The sequence below is a fragment of the Microcaecilia unicolor genome, chromosome 11, assembly GCF_901765095.1.
Source record: "Microcaecilia unicolor chromosome 11, aMicUni1.1, whole genome shotgun sequence".
NCBI lineage: Eukaryota > Metazoa > Chordata > Amphibia > Gymnophiona > Siphonopidae > Microcaecilia > Microcaecilia unicolor.
The window spans coordinates 168,963,862-168,983,426 of NC_044041.1; the positions used below are offsets into that span (position 1 = coordinate 168,963,862).

General features: G+C 47.0%; 1 protein-coding gene across 1 annotated transcript in view; it reads left to right on the forward strand.

Moving 5' to 3' along the window:
- The window catches only part of AKT2 (AKT serine/threonine kinase 2), a 227,166-nt gene that overhangs the window by 175,861 nt on the left and 31,740 nt on the right, over window positions 1–19,565 (forward strand). The window contains exons 5-7 of the mRNA XM_030220064.1: window positions 523–679; window positions 2,276–2,407; window positions 6,446–6,511. Of these exons, the coding sequence (XP_030075924.1) occupies window positions 523–679; window positions 2,276–2,407; window positions 6,446–6,511 (355 nt within the window). The remainder of the gene's footprint in view (window positions 1–522; window positions 680–2,275; window positions 2,408–6,445; window positions 6,512–19,565) is intronic.

Sequence of the window (19,565 nt, forward strand, 5' to 3'; positions counted from 1 at the left end):
AGGCTGTGTGTGATAAGTTCCATGCATGCATAGTAAAACCACCTAGGTTTTTGCAGACATCTGTGGAAATGCTACATGCTGGTGGATGATATCACCCACTTGAGTGGCTGATTTATCCTGCTATCTGCAGGATACCTATTACAGTGAATTTATTCCTTATATTTTTCAGTTTAATATTAGCTTGCTTATCTCTGTGTCTTGGCTGAATCTTTTGTGATCTTCCATACTGGCACTGTTCACCATCTCCTGCTCTGCTGTCTTATAAATCCATGATCACTCTGAACATTTTATGTGATTTTTAGGTATGGTTTGTTTAAAGTGTATTTTAGTAATTTATATACTTGTAGTTTATTGTTTAATTGTAACTGGTATAGATATTTTTGTTTGCTCCCTTTATTTTGTTTTCATGTTCTAATGCTTGTATTCTGATATCCTTATATTCCTTTTTAATCTGGGAATGAGGTATATGTAGTCTTTTTAAATAAATTTTGTGAATGATTTATGGTCCTTGCTCCTGGCTAGGGAAGAATGGATGAGAGCGATTCAGACAGTTGCCAATAGCTTAAAGAATCAGGAGCCAGAAGAGGAAGAGACCATGGATTATAAGTGTGGCTCTCCCAGTGATACCACAGGGGCTGAGGAGATGGAAGTAGCAGTAACAAAAGCACACTCGAAAGTGGTAAGATGTCCAGGAAACAGATTGCCCAAAAATTAAATTATCAAATGATTAAAACTACACAGATTCTACTTCTTTTTTTTTTAACTATATATTTGTGTACTGAGTCACCTCAAGTCCTACTTGGAGCAGCTCAGAAAGCACAAAGTGGATGTTATTTTGTCTAATTGTACCCTCTATTTTATTGTGCATCACCTTTAACTTTTTTTTAATGGTTGGTATATAAATATGATGTAATGTAATGGATAAACTAGAATGGTCATTAAAGGGTCAGTTCAGGGGGCTTCCTTTTATGCACCCTGATGCCACATGGTGAGAGCCTATTCTGTAACAGCATCTGGGCAACCACGTTGTGATAAAATACTAACTTAACCCAGCATCAGTGCACCTTGCATTAGGCGCCCGCAGTTAGACATAATCCTGGTGTGTTGGTCACCTAAATGCACAAATGTACATATAATTCATAGGCCTCTGTAAGCTGCATCACCGCCTATGCCCTTACCATGCTTCGCTCATATGGACACTCCCTTTGCATTTACGCACTATGCCATTTAGCACACAACCTTACAGAACGTGCCTAGTTACTTTGCTGCCATTTTCACATGTAAATGCCAGTATTCTGTATGGTGGCATGTAAATGCAGGCACCCAGTTATAGAATTGACTTTGCATGCACTGGGCATGGGTCTTGAGAGCCTCCGAGCGGGTGAGACAGAGTCTGATTTTTTTTTTTTTTGTTTGTTTAGCTGAAGATGAAACAAACAAGAAATAATCCTCTGCAAATCATTCAGGGGTCGATGGAAAACAGACCGGTAGTGCTCACACACAAACGTTACTGCATTAACGAAGTCTTGACTCAACACAGGCCATTTTTCAGCTTTAGGGTCTCTTCAGGAGTCTAAACCTAGTACCCTGAAGTCACTGAAAGGAGTGGAACCTCATCTTTAAAAGTTTTGCTCATCCACTTTGAAAAATTGCATTAACAATGTGTACCAAAATGAATAGCGCCACCAGGTAATGACACTCATTGTTAATGTGATTTCCCATAGTGGATAAGCAAAACATTATTAAAATGAGGTTCCACTCCTTTCAGTGATTTGCTCTTTTCAGGGCAGAAGGTTTAGACTCCTGAAGCAGGCCCTAAAGCAGAAACATGGCTCGTGTTGAGTCAAGCCTTTGTTAATGAAATAAAGCTTTTGTGTGAGCATTACCTGTCTGTTTAGCTGAAAGCATTTCACTGACCAATACAGTCCAGAATAATGTGTGATAAGAGATCATATGCCAGAGCAGAGGTTTATAAAAACCTCCTGTGGACAGAGATCTCTGCCCAATCTCGAATGAGTGAGGAGAAAACTTATATTTTTATATAAATATATTTGAAGACCTTTTAGTAGAAATGGATAATTCTCTAGTATTTGGTTTCATGATTTTACATATTCTTATGTACCCATGTCACCTTTGTATGCATAAATTGTATATAAAGTCAAAACTGTATCTGTTGTGTCTAAGTATTTATATATAGTTTTGGGGCATGAGATGAGGGGTAGAGGAAGGTATTCTCCAAAAGTTTTTCAGACATCTGCTTCTGCTTCCTTTTCAGACTATGAATGATTTTGACTATCTCAAGCTTCTGGGCAAAGGTACCTTTGGCAAAGTCATCCTGGTGCGAGAAAAGGCATCGGGCCGTTATTATGCCATGAAGATCCTGAGGAAGGAGGTCATCATTGCAAAAGTAGGTGGCATGTTCCCTTGAAAGGGAGAGGAACGTATAGATGAACGGTGTATGCAGGGCGATATGTTTTATTATTTGTGGCCAGGCCGCCTTCATCTCCCAAAGGAATTTATTGCAGCAAGAATGCTCATAGGAGATTCATGAACTGTTGTGTCACAACAAGTCTTGATTGTGCTTGGCTGACATCACCTCCACCACTACTTCTTGTGCCTTGTTTTGATCTTGATGCAAGAACTTCAGAGCAGCTTCTGAAATAAAGAAGGAGCAGAGTTGCCCAATTAAACCTGGATGAGCAGAAGTTAAGTAATTCCTAGTTACATGAAGGGCAATTCTATAACCTAGGTGACCACAGTTATGTGCATGTTGTTCAAGTAAATGTTTAGAATACTAGCCCTTATATGTGCACACGTTGCAAAAGTGCTAGCAGGACTCATAAGTACTATTCTGTAAGTGCCCACTTAACTTGCATAGCATGTATTTTCAAAGGGGCGACAACCACACAAAGTTGGAGGAACACTCAGTCCCTGCGCGCATCAACAAGAGAGAATCCAAGGAGCAGGGTAGATAGGCTCTTCCAAAAACACCGAGGGAGACGCTAGTTCAAACAGGTGTTCAAAGACTTCAGATCTACTCTATTCATTTAAAGTTGTATATGATCTTGAAAACATTGCCTACCTTTATACAGCAAACATCACAAGGCTCCTGAAGCAGACGTTTTGACGCCGAAACACAGCAGCTGTGTCAAGTCCTTGGAGTTGTTTCAATAAAGATCAGCTGTTTGAACTAGCGTCTCCCTCGGTCTTTTTGGAAGTGCCTATCTACCCTACTCCTTGGATTCTCCTTTGCAAAGGGGCGTACATAGGGCAGGACATAGGTGGGGCTCCCACATTTATTTATTTATTAGGATTTATTTACCACCTTTTTGAAGGAATTCACTCAAGGTGGTGTACAGTAAGAATAAATCAAACATGAGCAATAGGCAATTACAGCAGTAAAAATATTCAAATAATACAAAGTATGGCATAGTATACTACTTACAATGTCAACACAATACATAATAGAACATTTTAATTGACAGTGAAGGGTATAAGCAAAAAGGTGGAATATATAGGTAAGAGAGTAAGAGGAGTTAGAAAATAAGGTGACTAATTTAAAGAACTGTGCACATACAGAATACTTTAAGTTATGCCTGCTACTTTAGACAGGTACACTTAACACCAGCTGTATGGCTGGTGTAAGTACAGGCGTCCAAATGTTAGGCACACTGATACCGGGTTATGCTAGTATTCTGTAACAGAACCTAGGTGCCTGGGTTCCATTATAGCAAGTGTGGGCAACCTTGATAGCCATGACCCAGTCAGGTTTTCGTGATTTCCCCAATGAATATGTATGACATCCATTTGCAATCACTGACTCCATTGTGTGCAAATGAATATTGTGCATATTCATTGGGGAAATAATGAAAACCAGACTGGATCGTGGCCCTCCTGTCTCGTGGTACTTAAATGGAGGCACCTACGTATAGCAGTGGCGTAGCCAGACCTGACATTTTGGGTGGGCCCAGAGCTAATATGAGTGGGCACTATGTATATATATCTTGTTGGGCAGACTGGATGGACCGTGCAGGTCTTTTTCTGCCGTCATCTACTATGTTACTATGTATATGAGTAGCATTTCTTGGGATACATACAGAACATAGCTAGAATGTTTCCCCTAACAGCTTTCCATAGGAAAAATGTTTTCAAATTCTGGTAGCACCTCAATAATAGCAACACAAAATCCCTTCACTGCCAGGTACTTTGTGAAGTAACACTATATCCTGCAAAGAAGCTTCTTAGAGCCTGTGCTGCAAACCTTAAAACCAATTCTGAACACGAATACCAGTAACAGTACCTTTTAAAAAGGCAGCCGTGAATATGCACAACAGCAATACACATCCCATTGGAATAGCCAGACAAGTCAGACTCATAGATCCTCACACAGACCACATGCCAGCAGAATCTCTCACCTTCGCAGTCACAGGCAGATCACAGACCAACCTTATCAATTACAAAATAAAGGACCAAAAATTAAAATTTGTCCTGTAGTCCTTCCTTTCCCTGCCCCTCCCCATCCATCCCCGTGGCCCGGCATCAGCCCTCCCCTACCTCCCTATCCTGTCCCCTGCCCTTCCCAATCTCCCCTTCCCCCACCCTGAAACACACCAGCATTAAATATAAAACGTTTTGTTTTTTAATGTCCTGGGCACTGTAGAGTCCACCCCCACCCAGAAACTCATCTTTATTAAATTTATAACCTTTTTTCCCCTAGGCAGTGAATGGTCCACCTTCACTTAGAAACCCACCAACAATAAATATTAATATTGGTGGGTTTCTGGGTGGGGGTGGGGGAGGGCTCAGTGCACAGTTAAAATAAAAAAAGTATATTTAATGATTAAATATACTTTTTTCTCCTAGGCAGTGAAGGGCCCACCCCCACCCAGAAGCCCACCACAAGCATTACATTGTACATAATCTATTTAAAAAAACAAAATTATTTTACCTGGGCAGCTGGGCTTCAGTTTTCCAAATTCGTTTGCACACCATATACTAGTGTGCATGTGGTGGCAAGTGCAGACTCAGCACTGCAGATTGTGCTCAGTGCTCAGTGTTCTGCTATCTCCTGTGAGTGACCTGTTTGTGTCCGTGGTGGAGGGGCTGAGGCCTGGGGGGAGGGAGCTCAACTCAAGGCTGATTGAGCGAGCCTTTGAGGGCTCAATAACTTCTCCAGCTACTGCTGGCACAGTGGAGGACACCCGACCAGCCAAGCTGTGGCACTGGCGTCAGATCTTTCTGTGAGCACCGTGGGAGCATGGGAGGGGGGAGTCAAGCCAGGCGCCCTGAGACCGATGGTCAGATATGAGAATATCAACAGCCCGTACCAACCTGCGACCTTCACAAATGTTACTTATAAACAGCATCCAATACGACCTGATATATTGCAACGCAAACCTTCGCTTTAGAAAGTGTAGTACACTGGAGCCAGCTTGGAGTGAGAACACAGCACTGCAGCAGTGATGCTAGAGCAGCCGACTTCCATTCCGACCTGGATTCACACTAAAAAAATTAAGGAAGTTACCACAGGTAGGAGAGCTGCTGTCTGTTTTTGCTGCCGGCTGCCTAAATGGATGTAGCTCAGCCACGGCAGAACTGACAGGCCACTGCAGCCTAACTAGCACCTAGAAGATCCTCTTGATTGGAGGATCAGGACAAAGTGGGCAGGCCTGAGCTGAGATTGGGTGGACCTAGGCCCACCTGTAGCTACGCCCCTGACTTATAGAATTGCTCCCATAGTTGAATGAATAGTTCTCACTAAAAAAGAAAATTAACGAAGTTGCCGCAGGTAGGAGAGCTGATCCCTGGTTTTTTTTTTTTTTTTTTTTTTGCTGCCGGCTGCCTAAATAGATGTAGCTCAGCCACGGCAGAACTGACAGGCCACTGCAGCCTAACTAGCACCTAGAAGATCCTCCTGATTGGAAGATCAGGACAAAGTCCCACCCGTAGCTACACCCCTGACTTATAGAATTGCCCCCATAGTTGAACAGTGAGATGTGATATTAGCAAGACACTTTCTTCCATTCTGTGATTATGAGGGTAAAATCTTGGATGATTTAGGTCCGGTTTTGAGTCCTGACTCTTACAGGACTCAAAAATGTGGCATCTTGCTTGCAGGTGGGGACATCAGCCATGGCACACTTGAATCAGTTCAAACTTTGTGAGCTGCTTCCTGAAAGGGAACCATAAAATTATCAGAAGTGGATGAAAAAAAAAAAAAAACACCACCACTCCACTCCTTGTTAACAGGAACAAAAGATAACAAAAAGAAAAACACATATATACAAAATCTGAAATACTTTGGAAAGCAACCGTAGGGGGTGGAGGGGGTTATGAGTGTGTGTAGGAGATTGCTGTTTTGTATGTATCTTGGAATGGTTACATGGACTGCCATGTGTGAATTGCTGAGTCCTGAAAAAACAGTCTTTGCATCTCTCCTCTTTAGGACGAAGTGGCTCACACTGTGACTGAGAGCAGAGTGCTCCAGAATACCCGGCATCCTTTCTTAACTGTAAGTAGAAGTGTTCAGAGGATGAGCACAGGGCAGCTTTCCAATGACTATTGCAACTGCATGCTGCTTGGGTAACTTTGAATGGACAGTAATTCCCAGCAAGTGTGTTCTCTGTCCCTCCCTCCATTAGTTCAAGAATGCTTAACAGACTGTTCTAATATGTTAAAAGTGCAAAGTTTGCACATTCCCCAGAGCCTGGATGTCAGGATTTGCTAACCTCCGGCCCAAAGATGGATGCATCTGTTCCCTGACAGAGTTGATGTGTTCACTGTGATACAAGGAATATGGGTTTGAATCCCCCATTCATTGGGACTGGGTAAGGATGAGCATGCTGCAGAGCTGATGTGTTCAGGTCAGAGAAGGAATGATGATTGCTTCTACTGACACTGCTGACAAATGAATAATGCTAAACTTTTGCCTAAGAGGAGGAGATACCCTTACCAGCCTAAGGGATTTCTCACAGAGCCTCAAACCAGTTTGCAAATAGGAATGTATTTATTAATAGTCCCCAGAATGCCTACATTTTGGTGAGCCATTGTCTGGTAATTTTCAGAACAGTTGCAATATTTACATAGAACCCATCCAAACTCCTAGGCCTGAAACTTCATTGGTTCCTTGAAATATCCATGTGTATATAAAGAAAACACTATAAGACAAATGTGGCAGGCCAAGAAAAGGATGAAAGCAGCAAAGGATATAATTTGAGAACAAAATAGTCCTTTAAAAAATTAGGAAAATATAATACTGAATCATAGTTCAGGCCTGTGCAACCAAATGACAAGTTCTCTGTTGACAAGCAGTATGATCAGTGCTAGGCATACTTCTATGGTGTGGGCCCCAAAATTGGCAAGGGACAGATAGAGATTAAGTATACCAGTGTTTATTCATGAGGAAATGGAACCTGTGCAGTGTGCCAGATTCAATTCTGGCCACCTTGTTGGGCAGATGGGCCGTTGAGGTATTTATCTGCTGACATTTACTATGTTACATAAAGTGGGTGACAATCCAAAGAAAGTGATGCAAAGTAAGCTCTCTGAGCCTGGAAATCCTAGAAAGCTTTTTTTTTAATATACATAGGTGGGGCTTTGGAGGGGGGGGGTGTTTTTTGTTTTGTTTTTTAGACTGCTCATATAAGAGGACACATGAATTTTCTTTTGTTCTTCTGGTAATATTTTTACTGTTTTTCTATGTGTCCTCTTTTCATGGCAGGCTACCTCATGTATCCAATAGATCCTTTATTTGTATCCTTTTCAATTCTAGCTGAAGGAACGTTACATTCAGATACACTATAGTCAAGTATTTTTCTTTTCTTTTTGACACTTTAATAAGTCTTTTTGGTTCTTAGCTGCTCCAGGTCTTTTTTTGCACTGTTGAGCATCAGTGGCTCCATGTTGGCTTCACTTTTTGGTGATTTTCTCAGCTCTAAGAATTCCAAAAAGGCACCCGTTAGTATTAGTATTTTATATACTGCCCAGAAGGCAATCAATAATCTGTTTTACAACATCAAAAACAGAAGTGCTTCATGGACATAAAAATATTTCATAGCATCAGATTTCATCATTGGTCCAATTATATCCTTAAGGTAAAAGTTATTCTTTCAAAATTCTCTTATTCAAATTGAAGCCTTTCTTTCAGAAAAAGTGTACCTTATTTCTAGTTATCTGAATCTCAAGCAGGTATCATCAGTCAATAAGTCAATATGCCCACAACATATCATGTTTTGTGAAAAAGCACTTAGTAATGCAGTCTTCTTAACCTCCTCATATCTATAAGCTTTGATCCGTTAACTCTTCAAAAATGCCATACCATTCTTTCACTGTCCTTTCATTAGTTCTATAAAGCTAAAAAATCATGGCATCAGCATCTCTCATATACAAATCACATGATTCGAACAGCCAATTGAAAGCAGTCTTCCAAAGTCAAACGATCAATGACATCCACTCCCAAATTTGGTCCATTGGGAGCTACTGTATAAAATATATTTTCTCACTGATGGGTGACATCCACGGCACCCCCTCCAATCGGAATCTTCACTAGCAAAGATGTTTGCTAGCCCTCGCGCGCCGATGCGCACCGCGCATGCGCGGTCGTCTTCCCGCCCGAACCAGCTCGTGTTCGGCAGTCTTCTTTTGTCCGCGCTCGGGACAGTCGTGTTTTGCCCTGCAGAGGACCCTCGCGCGTCTTTCGTATTTTTCGAAAAAAGAAAAAAAAGAGAGAGGACCTTTTTCCCGTATTTCTAGCTTTTTCCCAGCGTAAGTTTTCTTTCGCTTTCGGGAGCGGCCTTGTTGGCCGCCCTCATGGGTTTTCCCCCCCTTTTGTATCGGTGCCTCTTGTCATCATCGCGAATTTTGATTTCGCCAGCGCGATTTTTCCGCCCATGACATTGAAGCCTTCCAGCGGCTTCAAGAAATGCACCCAGTGCGCCCGGGTAATCTCGCTCACTGATAGGCACGCCTCGTGTCTGGGGGCTGGGCACCGCCCGTAGGCCTATAGTCTTTGTGCTCTTTTGCAAAAGAGGACTCGGGTAGCGAGATTAGCCCAGTGGAACGTTCTGTTCTCCGGCGCTTCGACGGCATCGGCATCTAGAGATTCGTCGGGTGCATCGGCGTCGGCAGCACCAAAGTCTTTGGAGACCGCATCAACATCGACTGCATCGAGGCGTCCTCCTCCTGCATCGTCGGTACCGAGGCTTCGGAAGAGTGCATCGGCGGTACCGGGACCCCCTCTGGTGCTGATGTCGTCGGACGGTGGTGCTTCATCTGGAGTGCAAGTGAGGGCTGTCCATTCCCCTGATGGTGGCGGTGAGCCTTCGGGTAGGTCTCCTCCTGCCCTGAGGGCTCCTGCGGTACAGCCCACCCAGGATCGACCATCTTCGGCCCCGGCCCCGAGGAAGCGATGTCTGGATTCAACGTTCTCCTCATCGGTACCGGGGAGCTCCGGTGACATGCTTCGCTCGAAGAAGTCGAAGAAGCATCGTCACCGGTCACCTTCCCGACTTGGTACCGGGAGCTCTGGGTCTCCGAGGGAGTCGGCACCCAGCAGGCATCGGCACCGGGAGGACCGCTCACCCTCCATTCAGGAGGTGTCGGTGCGCTCTACCTGGGACAGCCCGGTACCGCCTCCATGCTCGGAACAGATTCTGACCTCGACGCCTGCACCGGCTTCCCAGTCTTTCTCCACAGCCGCTCTGCACGAGAGTCTCTGGGCCGTTCTTCCTGGCATCCTGGAAGACCTGTTGCGCCCTTCTCCTCTGGTACCGGGGGTGCTTGCGCCACTGGTACCGTCGAGTGAGGCAGCAGCTGGCCCTTTGCCCGGGGTGAGGTCTCCCGTACCAGTGCTGCTTGCGGTACCGGTTTCGGCTGCCTCCCAGGTGGACTCCCCAACGACGTCGGGGGAGGGAGCTTCGCCGCTGCCGGCCAGGGAGTCCACCTCTCGACGCTCCCACCGTGGCCGTGGTTCCACGGAGTCGAGACAGACACGGCTTCAGACACAGGTCCGTGAACTTGTGTCTGATACCGATGATGAGGCCTTGTGGGAGGCAGAGGAGGACATCATATATTTCTCTGACGAGGAGTCTGATGGCCTTCCTTCTGACCCCACTCCCTCCCCTGAAAGACAGCTTTCTCCTCCCGAGAGTCTGTCTTTCCGGAGATGGGAAGGCGGTAGAACAAGAGGGCAGGAAATGAGATTGAAGGGGGGCAAACTCAAGAAGAATGTCAGGAAGTATTTTTTCACGGAGAGGGTGGTGGATGCTTGGAATGCCCTCCCGCGGGAGGTGGTGGAGATTAAAACGGTAACGGAATTCAAACATGCGTGGGATAAACATAAAGGAATCCTGTGCAGAAGAAAGGGATCCTCAGGAGCTTAGCCTAGAATGGGTGGCAGAGCTGGTGGTTGGGAGGCGGGGCTAGTGTGGGCAGACATATACGGTCTGGGCTGGTGGTTGGGAGGCGGGACTAGTGCTGGGCAGACTTATACGGTCTGTGCCGGGGCTAGTGGTTGGGCGGCGGGGATAGTGCTGGGCAGACTTATACGGTCTGTGCCAGAGCCGGTGGTGGGTGGCAGGGATAGTGCTGGGCAGACTTATACGGTCTGTGCCAGAGCTGGTGGTTGGGAGGCGGGGTTGGTGGTTGGGAGGCGGGGATAGTGCTGGGCAGACTTATACGGTCTGTGCCAGAGCCGGTGGTGGGTGGCAGGGATAGTGCTGGGCAGACTTATAGGGTCTGTGCCAGAGCTGGTGGTTGGGAGGCGGGGTTGGTGGTTGGGAGGCGGGGATAGGGCTGGCCAGACTTATACGGTCTGTGCACTGAAGAGGACAGTACAAATAAAAAAAAGTAGCACATATGAATTTATCTTCTTGGGCAGACTGGATGGACCGTGCAGGTCTTTTTCTGCCGTCATCTACTATGTTACTATGTCTTTCTCGGCCTTTGTCCGGGAGATGTCTACGGCCATCCCCTTCCTGGTGGTTGTGGAGGATGAGCCCAGGGCTGAAATGTTTGAGCTCTTGGACTATCCTTCTCCACCTAAGGAAGCGTCCACAGTACCCATGGATCATGTCCTAAAAAAGACATTGCTGGCGAACTGGACCAAGCCACTAACTAATCCCCACATTCCCAAGAAGATAGAATCCTAGTATTGGATCCATGGGGATCCAGAGCTGATGCGCACTCAGTTGCCTCACGACTGGTGTGGTGGATCTGGCCCTGAAGAAGGCTAAGAGTTCTAGGGAGCATGCTTCGGCGCCCCCGGGCAAAGACCCCAGAACCTTAGACTCCTTTGGGAGGAAGGCCTACCATTCTTCCATGCTCGTGGCCAAGATTCAATCTTACCAGCTCTACACGAGCATCCATATGCGGAACAATGTGCGGAAGCTGGCGGACTTGGTGGACCAGCTTTCTTCTGAGCAAGCCAAGCCGTTTCAGGAGGTGGTCAGGCAGCTGAAGGCATGTAGAAAATTCCTGGCCAGAGGGGTATTTGATACCTTCGATGTTGCGTCCAGGGCCGCTGCTCAAGGTGTGGTGATGCGCAGACTCTCATGGCTGCGTGCCTCCGACCTGGAGAACAGGATCCAGCAGCAGATTGCGGACTCCCCTTGCCGTGCGGATAACATTTTTGGAGAAAAAGTCGAACAGGTGGTAGAACAGCTCCATCAGCGGGATAACGCTTTCGACAAATTCTCCCGCCGGCAGCCTTCAGCATCTACCTCATCAGGTAGGCGTTGTTATGGGGGAAGGAGGACTGTTCCCTACTCTTCTGGCAAGCGTAGGTACAATCCTCCCTCTCGACAGCCTGCGGCCCAGGCTAAGCCCCAGCGCGCTCGCTCTCGTCAGCAGCGTGCGCCTCAGCAAGGCCCCTCAGCTCCCCAGCAAAAGCAGGGGGCGAGCTTTTGATTGGCTCCAGCAGAGCATAGCCGATATCAAAGTGTCCGTGCCGGACAATCTACCGGTCGGGGGGAGGTTGAAAGTTTTTCACCAAAGGTGGCCTCTTATAACCTCCGACCAGTAGTGGGTTCTCCAAATAGTCCGGCAAGGATACGCCCTCAATTTGGCCTCCATGCCTCCAAATTGCCCACCAGGAGCTCAGTCTTTCAGCTTCCAGCACAAGCAGGTACTTGCAGAGGAACTCTCCGCCCTTCTCAGCGCCAATGCGGTCGAGCCTGTGCCACCCGGGCAAGAAGGGCTGGGATTCTATTCCAGGTACTTCCTTGTGGAAAAGAAAACAGGGGGGATGCGTCCCATCCTAGACCTAAGGGCCCTGAACAAATATCTGGTCAAGGAAAAGTTCAGGATGCTTTCCCTGGGCACCCTTCTTCCCATGATTCAGGAAAAAGATTAGCTATGCTCTCTGGACTTAAAGGATGCTTACACGCATATCCCGATACTGCCAGCTCACAGACAGTATCTCCGATTCCGTCTGGCAACGTGTCACTTCCAGTACTGTGTGCTACCCTTTGGGCTCGCCTCCGCACCCAGGATGTTCACAAAGTGTCTGGCTGTGGTAGCAGCAGCGCTCCGCAGGCTTGGGGTGCACGTGCTCCCTTATCTCGACGAGGCAGGAGCTCTACAGTCCATGCAGATGACTATTCGCCTCCCGGAGCTACTGGGGTTTGTGATAAATTATCCAAAGTCCCATCTTCTCCAAGTACAGAGACTCGAATTCATAGGAGCTATGCTGGATTCTCGGACGGCTCGTGCCTATCTTCCGGAGACAAGAGCCAACAATCTGTTGTCCCTTGTCTCGCGGGTGCGAGCGTCCCAGCAGATCACAGCTCAGCAGATGTTGAGATTGCTCGGCCACATGGCCTCCACAGTTCATGTGACTCCCATGGCTCGTCTTCGCATGCGATCTGCTCAATGCTCCCTAGCTTCCCAGTGGTTTCAGGCTGCTGGGGATCTAGAGGACGTGATCCACCTGTCCACGAGTTTTCTCGAATCCCTGCACTGGTGGACGATTTGGTCCAATTTGACTCTGGGACGCCCTTTCCAAATTCCTCAGCCGCAAAAAGTGCTGACTACGGATGCGTCTCTCCCAGGGGTGGGGAGCTCATGTCGATGGGCTTCACACCCAGGGAAGCTGGTCCCTCCAGGAACAGGGTCTACAGATCAATCTCCTGGAGTTACGAGCGGTCTGGAACGCTCTGAAGGCTTTCAGAGATCGGCTGTCCCACCAAATAATCCAAATTCAGACAGACAACCAGGTTGCCATGTATTACATCAACAAGCAGGGGGGCACCGGATCTCGCCCCCTGTGTCAGGAGGCCGTCAGCATGTGGCTGTGGGCTCACCGTTACGGCATGTTTCTCCAAGCCACATATCTGGCAGACGTAAACAGTCTGGCCGACAGGTTGAGCAGGATTATGCAACCTCACGAGTGGTCGCTCAACTCCAGAGTAGTGCGCCAGATCTTCCAAGTGTGGGGCACCCCCTTGGTAGATCTCTTCGCATCTCGAGCCAACCACAAGGTCCCTCAGTTCTGTTCCAGACTTTAAGCCCACGGCCGACTGGCATCGGATGCCTTCCTCCTGGATTGGGGGGAAGGCCTGCTGTATGCTTATCCTCCCATATCTCTGGTGGGGAAGACTTTGTTGAAACTCAAGCAAGACCGAGGTACCATGATTCTGATTGCTCCTTTTTGGCCGCGCCAGATCTGGTTCCCTCTTCTTCTGGAGTTGTCCTCCGAAGAATAGGACAAAGGGGCGCTTCTGCATCCCAACCTCCGGTCCCTGGCTGTCACGGCCTGGATGTTGAGAGCGTAGACTTTGCCTCTTTGGGTCTGTCAGAGGGTGTCTCCCGCATCTTGCTTGCTTCCAGGAAAGATTCCACTAAGAGGAGTTACTTCTTTCTATGGAGGAGGTTTGCCGTCTGGTGTGACAGCAAGGCCCTAGATCCTCGCTCTTGTCCTACACAGACCCTGCTTGATTACCTTCTGCACTTGTCTGAGTCTGGTCTCAAGACCAACTCTGTAAGGGTTCACCTTAGTGCAATCAGTGCATACCATTACCGTGTGGAAGGTAAGCCGATCTTAGGACAGCCTTTAGTTGTTCGCTTCATGAGAGGTTTGCTTTTGTCAAAGCCCCCTGTCAAGCCTCCTACAGTGTCATGGGATCTCAATGTCGTTCTCACCCAGCTGATGAAACCTCCTTTTGAGCCACTGAATTCCTGCCATCTGAAGTACTTTTCTTGGTGGCAGTTACTTCAGATCGTAGAGTCAGTGAGCTTCAGGCCCTGGTAGCCCAGGCCCCTTATACCAAATTTCATCATAACAGAGTAGTCCTCCGCACTCACCCTAGGTTCTTGCCAAAGGTTGTGTCGGAGTTCCATCTGAACCAGTCAATTGTCTTGCCAACGTTCTTTCCCCGTCCTCATTCCTGCCCTGCTGAACGTCAGCTGCACACATTGGACTGCAAGAGAGCATTGGCCTTCTATCTGCAGCGGACACAGCCCAACAGACAGTCCGCCCAATTGTTTGTTTCTTTTGATCCCAACAGGAGGGGAGTGGCTGTGGGGAAACGCACCATATCCAATTGGCTAGCAGATTGCATTTCCTTCACTTACGCCCAGGCTGGGCTGGCTCTTGAGGGTCATGTCACGGCTCATAATGTTAGAGCCATGGCAGCGTCGGTAGCCCACTTGAAGTCAGCCACTATTGAAGAGATTTGCAAGGCTGCGACGTGGTCATCTGTCTACACATTCACATCTCATTACTGCCTGCAGCAGGATACCCGACGCGACAGTCGGTTTGGGCATTCAGTGCTTCAGAATCTGTTCGGGGTTTAGAATCCAACTCCACCCCCCTAGGCTCATGTTTATTCTGTTCCAGGCTGCACTCTCAGTTAGTTGGATAAATTGTTAGGTCAATCTCAGTTATGTCCTCTCTGTTGCGAGGCCCAATTGACCATGGTTGTTGTTTTGAGTGAGCCTGGGGGCTAGGGATACCCCATCAGTGAGAACAAGCAGCCTGCTTGTCCTCGGAGAAAGCGAATGCTACATACCTGTAGAAGGTATTCTCCGAGGACAGCAGGCTGATTGTTCTCACAAACCCGCCCGCCTCCCCTTTGGAGTTGTGTCTTCCCTTCTCTTTGTCTTGCTACATATGAGACTGGCCGGCACGAGCCGGTTTCGGGCGGGAAGACAGCCGCGCATGCGCATCGGCGCGCGAGGGCTAGCAAAGGATTTTGCTAGTGAAGATTCCGATTGGAGGGGTTGCCGTGGACGTCACCCATCAGTGAGAACAATCAGCCTGCTGTCCTCGGAGAATACCTTCTACAGGTATGTAGCATTCGCTATATAGATATATATATATATATATCTAGATATATATATATCTAGATATCTATATCTAATTTATATATATATAACACGCACACAGTATAGTTCCCACCAGTTGTCCTTGTCAAACCCCACTTGATCAATCGGTCTGTATCAGAGATCCTTTGTACTGTGATTCTTCACCATCCCAATGTGGGTCTAGTGCTCATTAAGATGTAAATGAATATTATGCTTTGTCCTACCCTCTTAGATCAAGTGGCATAGACATAAAGGATTAGTCCATTTTGGTTTCTTCCTTAGTAGGTGTACACCGCATACAATGATAGTATACATTGTGGCCCACTTCTGCTGATTGTTAGTATTTTATACTTCAGATGATATACTTGTTCTCTAGTAGTTTTACCTTACTGATATGCTGCTATGGGAGGATCCCCCCCAAAAATCCAGTACCCTGCTTCTAACAGTTGCCAGTGCTGAAAGATCACAATTTACTAAAGCATATGTCTGAGCAAATCTAGCTCTTCTATAATCTCACTTTAACATATAAGCAGGGTAGCCCTTGCAAAAAAAAAAAAAAAAAAAAAAAAAATGTGTATATATATATATATATTTTTTTTTTCATATTCTTTAGTTCTAAGCAGTGGTGTGCTGGAGCTGGCTCGCGCGAGCCGTTTGTTAAATTTTTTTGGCATCTTGCGAGCCAGTTGTGAGAGTGGGAGCCGGCTTACCTCTACCCCCCCCCCCCCCACCCCACAAGCTGCAGGGTCACAGACTCCCAGCGCCAGCTCATCTGCCTGCCCCTCAGTTCCCCGATAGCTATCCTTTCCTTCCTGCCGCCGCCCTGTGTTTAAATATTTTATTTTACCTCAAGTCGCGGCAGTGGCACTGAAAGCAGGCTCGGCTCACCTTCTCTTCCCTCTGTGTCCCGCCTTCTGATGTATTTCCTGTTTCCACGAGGGCGGGACACTGAGAGGGAAGGGAAAGCTGAAGGTGAGCCCAGCCTGCTGCTCTCAGTACCGCAGCCGTGACTTGAGGTAAAATAAAATATTTAAACGCAGGGCGGTAGCAGGAAGGAAAGGAGGACTATCAGGGAACTGAGGGTGGGCAGGTGAGCCGGCACTGGGGTTGGAACTGGAACTCAGGGGCTGAAAATGGGGGGGGGGGGGGGGGGGGGGGGCAGGTGGAGGCTGGGGTGAGTCACTGCGCATGGATGGGAAGAGAGGATAAGGGGGCAAAGGAGAATCGCTGGATATGTAGGAGAGGGCGGAGGATAACGACATGGATAGGGGAGGGCAGAGGAGAATTGCTGGACATGGATGGGAGAAGAGGGCAGGGGAGAGAGGAGAATCACTGGACATGGATGGGAGAAGAGGGCAGGGGAGAGGAGAATCGCTGGACATGGATGGGAGAAGAGGACAGGGGAGAGAGGAGAATCGTTGGACATGGATGGGAGAAGAGGGTAGGGGAGAGGAGAATCGCTGGATATGGATGGGAGACAAGGGCAGGGGAGAGAGGAGAATCGCTGGACATGGAGGGGAGGGAGGAGAATCACTGGATATGGATGGGAGGGGAGGACAGGGGAGAGTGGAGAGTTGCTGTGACATGGATGGATGGAGGGGAGGGCAGGAGAAATGCTGAACCTGGACGGAGGAGAGAGAAGACAGGAAGGAGATGCACATGGATAGAGGGGAGGGAAATGCTGGACATGGATGGAGTGGAGGGAAGGGAAGAGAGGAGATGTTGGAGGAGAGGAAAGGCAGAGGAAGGAGATGCACACGGATGGAGGGGAAGGGAGAGAGGAGAAATGCTGGACATGGATGGAGGGGAGGGAGAGAAGACAAAGGAAATAGAAAGGCAGGACATGAATGGAGGGAAGGGAAGACGGGAGGAGATGCACATGGATTTAGGGAAGAGGAGACATTCTGGAAATGGAGGGGAGGGCAGACAGAGGAAGGAGATGCACATAGATGGAGGGGAGAGAGTTGAAACGCTGGACATGGATGGAGGGGAGGGAAGAGAGAGGAAGTGAGATGAACATGGATGGAGGGGAGGAGAGAAGAGAAATGCTTTACATGGATCATGGAGGGGGGAGAGGAAAAAAGCTGGACATGGATGAGAGGGAAGAGAGAGGAAGGATAGAGGGGAGGGAAGAAAGAGGAAGGAGATGTCTTGCGAGGTCGCCCTTGTAAGTCTCGGCAGCCATTTTAAAGAAGATGCGGCAGGAGGAGGGTCAGCGCCGGCAGTGGGCAGGAAAGACGGGAGATCTTTCCTGCCCCGAAGAATCCACTAGACCACCAGGGACGCTGCCTTCAGGTGTGCGCTGGGAGTGGGACCCTTCAGCTCTGGGGATTGGGGAGGAGGTCTGTAATAGGTAGGTGGGGTGAGGAGGCTACTGTTAAAAAAAAAAAAAAAAAAGGTTAAATTCTTAAAAATGCCGTCTTGTGCATAGGTATGTACACAGATGACGTATAATAAGGGAATAACTTTTCATAGATAGAGTAGTAATTTGTTATAAATCGTAATCAGTGTGTCATTTGGAGGGGCTTGTTATAGGGACACCTAACCCTGTTATTGATGCATAGATTTTTTTTTTTTCTCCTGGTAAAGGGCTTCTAAAACAGACATCATGTTATGGGAATCAGGTGCTCAGTTTCTATTTATTTACTTTTTTACGGCATTTTATCCCACACGTATTAGATTGCAGCCTGCCAGCATTAAAACAAATTTTTTTTCCCCGAGAGAGTAATGCATTGCCTGCCCCCCCCCCCCCCCCCCCCCCAAGGCTCTCTCCTCGGGTATAGCCGGGGGGCACAGAGGTGGACCGGAGAGAGAGCCTGTTGTTAAAAATTTACCAGCACACCACTGGTTCTAAGACTTTAACTGTATATCTTTCCAAAGAGGAACAGATCTGACATAAACACAAAAATTGACTTAAGGGCAAACTAGCTTCCAGCTTATAAAGATAAAAACTCTGTTTCCTTGCAATGTAATGTATTCTTTTATTTATCATTCTCCTTACAAATAGTAAGATCTGAAAAAAAAAATTGAGGCTGATATTTTATCATATTTTGAAGATGTTGGTTTTAAAGAATATAATCAGTCGATAAAAAATTTTGATCCTCCGTAGAGCTGGTCAGTATGAAAAGATATCATCCAAAAATTGTTTCCATAAAATGACAGTAAATATGCATAAGAGAGGGTTGCAGGCAGTGGGGGCGGTACATGCAAATCTTGCTCTTGCATACTCCTAGTGGATATCCTGAAAAATGAACTGCGTGGGGGTTGGAAACCATTGCTATAGATAGCAAGAGGGTTCTGATGTAGTGTGTGCCTCTTCATACTTAGGAGTCCTTTTACTAAAGTGCACCATCGATTAGCATGCGCTAAATAAGACACCCATAGGAATATAATGGGCTTCATATTATTTAGCGCATTCTAATCATTAGTGTGCCCTAAATCCATTAGCGCACCTTACTAAAAGGGGCCCCAAGTGCAGGTTCTTTTCTTTTTTTTTCATTTGAGCCAAATAACCTTACCATTGCACTTTCTAAAACATTTCCTAATTCTTAGTTGGATTGCATACTGTATTATGTTTTGCTACACAAAAAACAGTTGTCTTCCATGATCATACAAACATTTATGACATTATCAGTAGCTCACCTGAGATCAGTTGCTACAGATGAAAGATGTAAAGCAGCTACATGATCCTTATACTACATTTTCACTTCTCACTGTTGCTTACAACAGTGATTCCCAAAACCTTGTCCTGGAGGCACCCCAGCCAGTCAGGTTTTCAGGATATCCACAATACATATCCTTCACTGCACGCAAATCATATTCATTGTGGGTATCCAGAAAACCTGACTGGCTGGGGTGCCTCCAGTACCAGGTTGGGAACCACTGCCTTAGATAGTACTTCCCACAGGGATAGCAGTTTTAGGCAGTCAGTTCTACTGAATCTCATGCGTTCTTATTCTATGTCCTCCTACCGACCCCTTTTTTTGTTTATCAGGTTGTTTTAAAGTCGGTAGGTAATACACTTTTGCTCAAGAAGTAATGATAGCTCAAGGCACACCATTTTTTGTGCAAGGCCAAAATTTTTCCACTATCCACTACTTCTCTTTCCTTGCAAGTTTTAGCATGGGATTCCCTACCTATGTGACCAATTCATTCTGCTTGTTGATAGAGTAAATTTTATGTTGCTCACCGATCTTTCTGCAACCACAATCCCAATTTGCGAGTCCTGGGTGGTGCATGGCAATGGTGTTGTATAGAGTGCCCAT